Source organism: Anneissia japonica, unplaced genomic scaffold, assembly GCF_011630105.1.
Source record: "Anneissia japonica isolate Jap-2015-1 unplaced genomic scaffold, ASM1163010v1 scaffold1812_len1207588_cov181, whole genome shotgun sequence".
Classification (NCBI taxonomy): domain Eukaryota; kingdom Metazoa; phylum Echinodermata; class Crinoidea; order Comatulida; family Comatulidae; genus Anneissia; species Anneissia japonica.
In genome coordinates, this window is record NW_022726379.1 from 96,692 (window position 1) to 108,232 (window position 11,541).

The 11,541-nt window shown below is 26.5% G+C and overlaps 2 protein-coding genes across 2 annotated transcripts in view; one reads left to right on the plus strand and one right to left on the minus strand.

Annotated features, from left to right (window-relative positions):
• Positions 1-2,188, minus strand: part of LOC117113157 (phospholipase A and acyltransferase 4-like) — a 3,639-nt gene extending 1,451 nt beyond the window's left edge. The window contains exons 1-2 of the mRNA XM_033256431.1: positions 2,124-2,188; positions 1,430-1,554 (exon numbers count right to left, since the gene is read on the minus strand). Of these exons, the coding sequence (XP_033112322.1) occupies positions 1,430-1,511 (82 nt within the window). The 5' untranslated portion in view covers positions 1,512-1,554; positions 2,124-2,188. The remainder of the gene's footprint in view (positions 1-1,429; positions 1,555-2,123) is intronic.
• Positions 2,189-4,576: 2,388 nt separating this feature from the next.
• The window catches only part of LOC117113152, a 17,674-nt gene continuing 10,709 nt past the window's right edge, over positions 4,577-11,541 (plus strand). The window contains exon 1 of the mRNA XM_033256404.1: positions 4,577-4,606. The gene's annotated coding sequence lies outside the window, so the exon portion shown is untranslated. The remainder of the gene's footprint in view (positions 4,607-11,541) is intronic.

Genomic DNA, 11,541 nt, shown 5'->3' on the forward strand with positions numbered 1-11,541 from the left:
ATGTTAAAATTACAAAAGAAAAAAAAATCAAAAACAAAAACAAAACAAAACAAAAAAAAAACTAATTTAAAATGTCTAACATAAAAAACACGAAAATATATGAAACCATATAGATAATTATGAAGTTAAAAAAACATGAAAATCAACTTTTGGAGCGGACTTATCTACACTATAAGTGAATAATTATGACTTAAAAAGTAAATGCTGGAATATATAAATTAAAAATAAAATGTGTGACTATCGGAAGGTTGTTATCGGTGGGGATTGATGATTTGTGATTATTAAATCTACTTCTTAAAGAAGCTTCGGTTTCACCGATGTAGGTGCCATGATCACACGCATTACACATTATGATGTAAATCACGTTGGTAAAGTCACATGTGAGTTGAGGGGTGAATTTTATGGTTAGTGACTGGGAGTGTGATTGTGTCGTTAGTGATATGTGTGCATATTTGACAGCGAGGCTTATTAAAGTAGATATGCTGTAACCTCCAATAGAAGCCCAATAGGCTTAATCTTGAGAAGAAGCAAATCTCGAATTGATGTCCCCTCCTTAGTTTGCAAAGCTAACCTCGAAATGAAGCCCACTCTTATCTCAAATAATTTCGAGATAGTACTGTACATACACGTACATGAATGTCAAATAAACAAATGAATTAAAAGACGCTTGGTTTATACAATATATTTACGTAATTTAATGCCGGTATGTATCCATGATACAGATTGATGTTACAGTGGCCCTATTTATTGTTTGATATTAGTAATTCCAAAAATTTACAACATTAATTTTGAAAAGAAGCCTTTCTCTTTGCTTTGCAAAAGTAGCCTCGAAAAGAGGCCCATCTCGAAAAGAAGCGTATCCAGATTTCGCAAAAAAAAAAAAAAAAAAAAAAAAAAAAAAACCACAGGGCTTTAATTCGAGATTTTACGTTATAGTATTCAGGCTAAGCATTTTATTTATTTTTTTTTTTGCCAGAAAGGTTACGTTTCTGGTCTTACTGGCTTAGCAAATCCACTTTGCATGTACTGTATATGTAAATAACATTGACAAAATATTATTGAACAATTGAAATCACCAATATTGTTTGTAATTTGTATATATAAAAAAAAATGAAAATCGAACGTGAATTAGTGTTTGTAATGTAATGGTTGGATATCATGAAGCTCGTGTGTCAATCTCAATGATCATGTCACAACAAATTGTATTACTTTATATTTTGGCCTAAAAATAATAATTACAATGTTTGACTGCGAACATTTAATATGAAAGCTTGAGTATTAAACAACATCGTTTGCTTTTCTACGCACATTCTCTCCAGGGGCGTTCCTAGGACATTGTGACAAGCGTCTAGTAATGATAAACACTAATAAATAAAAAATATCAAAATAAATTAAAATAATGAATAATAATGATAACAACAATTCTTACCCCAATGCCAGTAATTGATGCCAGTTAAATTTTTACGTTCTACACGAATCAGGTCTCCTTCTAAGAGTTGTTTGCTATCCATTCTGACACTAGTATTTACTACAGTAAATGATTCAGAAAGCCTCCTACCAAAAAAAAGATAGTTATTCATTTTTCTGTGTATGTCAGTGCAAATAATAAAGGGTTTGAGTGTACCAGGGCCTGGGACCAATAATGGTTACCATCTAAAAAGTTAATTTTTAGGCACTGACTATTGTTACGCAAATCTGATAAGAATTAATGGTGTAACAATTGAGACAAGGCAGCAAAACCGATATTCCGAGCTAGGAAATTCGAACGATGTGTATAAGAGACAGAAACTCATCCTCCACCGAGACTAGCTAAAGAGATAATATTATGTGGTCTGTGACACAAATGGTGATTAAGCGAAACATTTTTAATACCATATTGCATGTTCTATATCGTTTTAGAAACGGAAGCAAATATTTGATCTGTTCTTACTAATACTTCACTAAAACTTCATCAGAATAGGCCTAATTAATACTTTCAGCCATAACGTAAGAAATCTAAAATGTATTTTATTTTTCTCTTTTTTTGAGTTGTTCACGATAATGTTATTTAATAAATTTAGAATACAATATTTTCTAATTTCATCATGATCTAAACGGTTTTACAACCATTTGAGAAAACTTACCTGATTGGACTTGTTGCAATATTGTTAAGTGGATGATACCTCAGTGCTCTTTCAGCTACTGTACAAATCGGTGTTTGAAATGCAAGAGCTGTACTGGGTGACAGTATATATACGCATTTAAAACTAATTTACATATGAAAGACATGTTACGTGATTGGTTTAAATGGCGTTCGGCGACCAAAACTGATTGGTTTGTGTGCTTTTTTTTTTTTTTTTTTTTTTTTTTTTTTTCTCCTTTAGATTTTTTTTTTTTTTGTATTTTCTGTCTTTGAATGTTTTGATCATTGTTATTTCTTTGATTTTCATGTATGTATTCTTTGGAAATTATGAAATTTTAAAAAATGGTTAGTTGTGTAAATGTGTTAACATTAAAATATTTCCTACAAGAAGTGCACAAAAACGCTTAGTGTATAAGCATCCACTTCATGGGAGCTCATTTGTATTTGGTTTTTTTCCCTGTTTTGTACAATACACTACAAATAGGCCTAGCATTCTAATCCACTCATTCATTTATTTCTGATATAAAATCCATATAGGCCTAGCATAAACAACATGAATACAAAGAACAAGCATTACTATTGTATATAAGCATGACTGATAAAAAAAAAACAGAATAAAAAAAAAAAACAGACGAGAATGATCGGTCCATTCAGTGGTGGTGTCAACGGATGTTAGGCCCAACAGTCGGGAACGCTTGTATCACCCACTAACGTAATAATCAACCACTAATGTAATATTAACCACTAACGTAATAAAAATCAACCACTAACGTAACATTAACCACCAATGTAATAAAAATCAACTAATAACGTAATAAGTCATTAACCACTAACTAATGTTACATGCAAAGCACAAACAGAGAATAGGAAACACAATAGCTTAGTATTATATACAATATGTACATTTATTAATTAAAACATAGATACATTATTATTAAAAGAGAACAAAATGGTGGTGGTAAAACACAATTAAATACTTTAAGATGCTCGAAAACTCACAGAATTAGCTGAGCCCACGGCTAAGTAAGTAGGATCAAAGACTGGTGTCCGAGACCGGCAAGGTCTATATATAAACTTAATAAACTACGGCAGACAGCAGACTTGTAATAAAGTTGATGATAACTTTAGAAATTTTGGACTGACTAAATGATAGGATTGTACCCCATTTTATACATTTATGAAGAGGATATGTGGGGGAGATTATTATGACATCTCCCACATAACTTTAAAATGAATTTTTTTGAATTTGTAGTAATTTGACAAGGTAAATCACCTAAATCTAAGGCCCTCTCCAAATTAATTTTCCTCAATCTTAATACCACGAGTGGGCTATTTTTGGTGTAACCAATATGTACTTGCCAACATTTCTGAAATTTTCAATGAAATGACGACATTATAAACAACAATTCTGGAATTTCTGTTTTTCTACGAATATTTCAATGCCCCGGGCATCACGCACCATGGACCTCTAATGAAAAATTTGGTCCCGAGCTTTGAAATTACCTGCCAAATGTAATGCACAAAATCCAAAATCTGTCCGGCGTCTATTTAGTAGTTATAACCTGTAGGCCTATTTGATTTAGCGTTGTTGATATTTGTTTTTAATCAAATGATTGATTTGAAATATGTCATCTCTTATTATATAATATTTTTTTCAATTCGTTAATTAGTTATGTGTGTAATTGAATAGTAATACACAACAGCCCAAAAAAAAAAATGTTATTTTCGCGCTTCGCGAATGGTCGTAAATCGTGTTGGTCGGCTTTAGTTTATTTTTTACCTTGTTTTGTTTTGGTTGTGTGCTTGCTTAACGCCGCGATGAAATACATGAGCAATCATAATAGCACAACAGGCTTATTGTATGATATAATACCCACTATAACATGGAATATTTAAAACTCAGTCTTGTGTTTCATATTAGGCCTCAACCTAGGACAAGCACTGCCGCCGAAAATGATGCATGCATGTTTCACATAGGCCTAGAAAATGCATTTAATATCTGGTGCGTTTGAACAACTCCCTAGTCTGATAAAACAGGTCCACAAAAGCTTAATAGGAATCGTTCTGTCACTCTGCAAAGATTTTTCAAGTGTGGGAGAAGCACAAATTTCTTCCCGACACTGCACGGGAGAAAAAATCATACCCTACGGGTTGCAAACTCGTTACGAGCAGCGGCCAGGCCGACGGTCTAATTTTATTCAAGGGGGACCGGTTTTAGCGGACCGATTTTGGCGGCCAAAATCTGTCCTCATCATTATAATAGTACAGTAGCGTGAATGTTCAGGCCAAGTACGGTATCTATACTATTTACAATTGTATGGAAAAATCAATGTACAAACTGATAGTAATCCCTTCTTTCACGAAATGATATTTGCCCTACCTGACGTGTTATAAGTACTAAATGCTCGGTAGGGCCTACAATCCCAAATGCTTGCTAAAAAAAATCTCGCAAGTGATTCAGGTGGTAACTGTTGTTATTGAAGTGTAAGATTTACTTTACTTATGTCTGATTTTTTTTTTTGTGTTTATGTTTATGTCTATTAATAAAATCAATTACAAAAAGTATGGTAACGCCTGTCATTTTGCATAATTCTATAAATAAATGTAAACCTAATTATTGTAAGTAAAAGGTAATTAGATAGATGATGTCCTTAAAACACTAATTATCTACATACTGGTTCAGAAAATGTATAGCAAATATGGTACCATAGGACTAGGAAAATTGTTTGAAACTACTGAAATGTTAGTGTTTTATGTTTTCTGTTTCTTTTTTTATGGGGTAGGGGATAATGTGTGGGTACAAATTAGAATTCCCAAAAGCGAACAAAATTAGACTTAAGTTATAGAAAAGTAGGGAATCATAACGAATTGGAAACGTACGATTGACACCCTTTGACACTGTTGCACAACTAGTCTTACCCAGTGGCGTTATAAACATACCAAAATCGAAATGTACATGTGTCAACTGAACTTTGTTAAGAAAGAATTAATTATTTTCTCCTTTGTTGTATATCCTATTTCCAGGAAATTATTGACATAAATTGTTTTGACGCAGACTTTAACATAACACTATTTGAATAGGCCCCACCATGGTTGGGGCTGAGGAAAGGGGGGGGGGGGGGTGCCGGCTGGTCCCCTCTTAAATAAGCCACTTATCCCACTGCCCCACGTCAGACAGGCCTGGACCCCCACCCCGATCGTCCGACGGCACGACTAGGTCGTCCGATCAAAAATAAAAATAACATTTTGTCCAAATAACATTAATTTGATTGTAATTCCTAATATTGTGGTCTAAAAGTACAATTTGGACCATAATGAGCGATAAACCTTCTCCCCGTGAACTCTACCAGGAATTTTTTTTATTCATAGCCGTCGACCGAGGCTCTAGTCGCCCCTTGGTTCCGATCCCTCCGTGGGACATGTCGAACCTAGTCGGCAAATTTCTTGCGGTACCGCTGTTTTTATCGTGATGGGATTTTTTGTGAACAGCACCAAAAAAAAACACAAATTTTCCATCTAGCACAATGTCTTTATATCTTACAGTGGTATTAAATATTAATCATTATACAAACATTTTTATAATTCACTAACGGTATAGCAGTCAAAGACATACTTTTTTTTATCCTCTATATGTCCACATTTGTTCCAAGTCATTATTTTTTAGCTTCCAACGAAGTCTTTTAATAGGCCTAGTTGGAATAAGTTTGTGGAGAAATATGAAATTAAATTCAGCATAGGCCTACTTAAAGTTTTCTTCTTTTTTTAGCTTTTCTAAACCAAACTATATTCCAATCAACTGAGTACCGTAGTCATTGAACTCAAATTCCCATTTTGATTGTGAAATTGGAGGAATAGAGACAGAGTTTACAAGGCAATTATAGATTATTTTTGATTTAGCCCTTGAAACATATTGAAGTAAGCACTACATGAAGCATGTTTTTGATTGACATGTGAATAGTTATTTTCATTTTTTAGGTATAGCTTCAAGTAGAGAAATGTATATTTACTTATCCACTTACTTTTATTTAACAATTTTCTAGTATTTCTTTCCCTGTCAGTAATCTACTGTATTTCAACCACGATATCTTTAAATTTAACAAGCCCAGATTTATTTCAGTGTTTGTATATAAGAGATTGGGCATTAATTATGTTCATATGAGTTACCTATACAATTTGTTAAACAATTTGGTTGTAGTTATTTACTTGATTTTTAATATTGTTATTATACTCGACAGTCGCTTTAAGCACCTCAAAATGAAATGGAGATACTTTTGTGGTTATTGATATATTGTGTAACAGATTCATGTCAGTCATGTTAGGTAACAACTGCTCTGATGGGAGCAAGTTTATGTTTAGAATATTTGTGTGTAGTAAATCATTAAAAACTGTGATTATCGAATGTTGATAGTTTTGTAGTCCTTTTAAAGAGTTAAAATATAATAAGATTAACTACGAATTGGTATGATTTTTACACTTCTTTGTGCTCGGTGGGGTGTCTATAAATCGAAGACCGAAGACCAAAGACCCAAAAACAAAGACCCCTATTTTTTTCTCTTTCAAAATGATAATACATCAGGTTGTCCAAAATTTAAATTCCTAAATTTATTTGGACGTCTGTATGTTTATCAAGTTTTTATTTTCATAGACACTATATATTGGTGTCTGTAAAACGAAGAACGAAGACCAAAACCACGAAGACCTCCAAATTTTTCTCAATTATCTTTTTGAAACCATGTCAAAGTCATCATAAAACTATTGTCAAGTACCTCATTCATTATGTCATAGGAATAATATGAAGAATATAAATAAAAAAGCCAGACCGAAGACCCACATTTTCTTTCTTTTATTTTATTTAATTTTAATATATATATATTATATATATTATTTATATACATTATATATATATATTATTATATATATATTATATATATTATTATCATATATTATAGATATATATGTATATACATTATATACATATATATAAATATAGATATATATGTATATACATTATATACATATATATAAATATAGATATATATGTATATACATTATATACATATATATAAATATAGATATATATGTATATACATTATATACATATATATAAATATAGATATATATGTATATACATTATATACATATATATAAATATAGATATATATGTATATACATTATATACATATATATAAATATAGATATATATGTATATACATTATATACATATATATAAATATAGATATATATGTATATACATTATATACATATATATAAATATAGATATATATGTATATACATTATATACATATATATAAATATAGATATATATGTATATACATTATATACATATATATAAATATAGATATATATGTATATACATTATATACATATATATAAATATAGATATATATGTATATACATTATATACATATATATAAATATAGATATATATGTATATACATTATATACATATATATAAATATAGATATATATGTATATACATTATATACATATATATAAATATAGATATATATGTATATACATTATATACATATATATAAATATAGATATATATGTATATACATTATATACATATATATAAATATAGATATATATGTATATACATTATATACATATATATAAATATAGATATATATGTATATACATTATATACATATATATAAATATAGATATATATGTATATACATTATATACATATATATAAATATAGATATATATGTATATACATTATATACATATATATAAATATAGATATATATGTATATACATTATATACATATATATAAATATAGATATATATGTATATACATTATATACATATATATAAATATAGATATATATGTATATACATTATATACATATATATAAATATAGATATATATGTATATACATTATATACATATATATAAATATAGATATATATGTATATACATTATATACATATATATAAATATAGATATATATGTATATACATTATATACATATATATAAATATAGATATATATGTATATACATTATATACATATATATAAATATAGATATATATGTATATACATTATATACATATATATAAATATAGATATATATGTATATACATTATATACATATATATAAATATAGATATATATGTATATACATTATATACATATATATAAATATAGATATATATGTATATACATTATATACATATATATAAATATAGATATATATGTATATACATTATATACATATATATAAATATAGATATATATGTATATACATTATATACATATATATAAATATAGATATATATGTATATACATTATATACATATATATAAATATAGATATATATGTATATACATTATATACATATATATAAATATAGATATATATGTATATACATTATATACATATATATAAATATAGATATATATGTATATACATTATATACATATATATAAATATAGATATATATGTATATACATTATATACATATATATAAATATAGATATATATGTATATACATTATATACATATATATAAATATAGATATATATGTATATACATTATATACATATATATAAATATAGATATATATGTATATACATTATATACATATATATAAATATAGATATATATGTATATACATTATATACATATATATAAATATAGATATATATGTATATACATTATATACATATATATAAATATAGATATATATGTATATACATTATATACATATATATAAATATAGATATATATGTATATACATTATATACATATATATAAATATAGATATATATGTATATACATTATATACATATATATAAATATAGATATATATGTATATACATTATATACATATATATAAATATAGATATATATGTATATACATTATATACATATATATAAATATAGATATATATGTATATACATTATATACATATATATAAATATAGATATATATGTATATACATTATATACATATATATAAATATAGATATATATGTATATACATTATATACATATATATAAATATAGATATATATGTATATACATTATATACATATATATAAATATAGATATATATGTATATACATTATATACATATATATAAATATAGATATATATGTATATACATTATATACATATATATAAATATAGATATATATGTATATACATTATATACATATATATAAATATAGATATATATGTATATACATTATATACATATATATAAATATAGATATATATGTATATACATTATATACATATATATAAATATAGATATATATGTATATACATTATATACATATATATAAATATAGATATATATGTATATACATTATATACATATATATAAATATAGATATATATGTATATACATTATATACATATATATAAATATAGATATATATGTATATACATTATATACATATATATAAATATAGATATATATGTATATACATTATATACATATATATAAATATAGATATATATGTATATACATTATATACATATATATAAATATAGATATATATGTATATACATTATATACATATATATAAATATAGATATATATGTATATACATTATATACATATATATAAATATAGATATATATGTATATACATTATATACATATATATAAATATAGATATATATGTATATACATTATATACATATATATAAATATAGATATATATGTATATACATTATATACATATATATAAATATAGATATATATGTATATACATTATATACATATATATAAATATAGATATATATGTATATACATTATATACATATATATAAATATAGATATATATGTATATACATTATATACATATATATAAATATAGATATATATGTATATACATTATATACATATATATAAATATAGATATATATGTATATACATTATATACATATATATAAATATAGATATATATGTATATACATTATATACATATATATAAATATAGATATATATGTATATACATTATATACATATATATAAATATAGATATATATGTATATACATATATATATATATATATAATTTTTTTTATATATTTATATATGTTTTGGAAATAAAAGCTTGGAAATAGTATTTATACCGCGCTATTTACAACGGATTCATTTCATTCATGATATTATTAAGCATATTATCAGGTCAACTTTTGGAATCCACATTAATAAACCTAAGCGAATAAAGAATTAACAGACAACATGGTGTCGTTAAAATATTTGGGAATTTCCATATGTAGGCATTTTCCTAAAATTACGATATCAATTTACACGACTGAGTGGAGCCTTGAACAAGGACAATATATCCAGGGAAAAGAGATAGGTCTTAGTCTAATATAAAATTGTAATTCTATAATAGAAAATGTTCGGAACGACTACGGAAATTCAATACATAATGATATGAATAATAAAAGAAATAACACTATCAAAAATGATAGATAATGCTAATATTAACAACAATAGAATAAAACGATAATAACTATAATACAGTAGCAATATACTGTAATACTAATTAAAAGGAACATAGCAAAGATTATCTAAACAACACAGGCTAAACAATACCTATGAATGAGAGCAAATGGCCTTGGCAACCTTCAATTTTAGGTGTTTAGTCTAATTACCAAATGCCTTATACTGAGTAGGTAGGCCGATATTAATTAGCTGTACTCTCAAAAATAATTCCTAAAGTTTACTTAAAAATAGTAACTATTAACATAAACAAGTTAACGATAAAAATGTAAGTTCACGTAGTTAGTTGAACTCACTACAGAAAACCTTAATGGGTACTGTTCCATATGTATTTAATATGTTACCATATTCTACTAAACTTAAATCAATTATCATAGTCATTTTTACGTGAACACAGCTCAAAAGTACATTACCGCCTACTGGCATTAGAGCCAGGGACGTAGCCAGGATTTTGAAAGGGGGGGGGGGAGCCGTGATGCGAATTACGTATGACCCCGGCGGGGTCAAATCCCCATGTGAAGTAGCGCACTCTGAACGTTCTTAGGACTGTTTGAGAGAGGATAAAGTGAAAATTGCAATAGACGCATTATAAATAAGCGCAAAAATAATTATATAATAAATCAACAGTGGCAAATTCGAAAGAGAGGTGAACCAGGGAGGGACTTTCACAGACCGAGGAACCACCCACCTCAGCCCCACCATGGTTGGAAAATTTATGATTAGGGCATCTCTAGATGGCCGGAAATTACACTCTCGCACTTCAAATTGAACATATATTATAAGGGGGGGGGGGAGAGGGCCTTGAATCCACCTCTGCTCAAAACATTCTTTATCCAGAATAGTCATAGGCCTAATCACGAAAAATGGACATGAAAAACCAGATCACATCCTAAAAACAAACAGCAGTCACTAAGACATACAT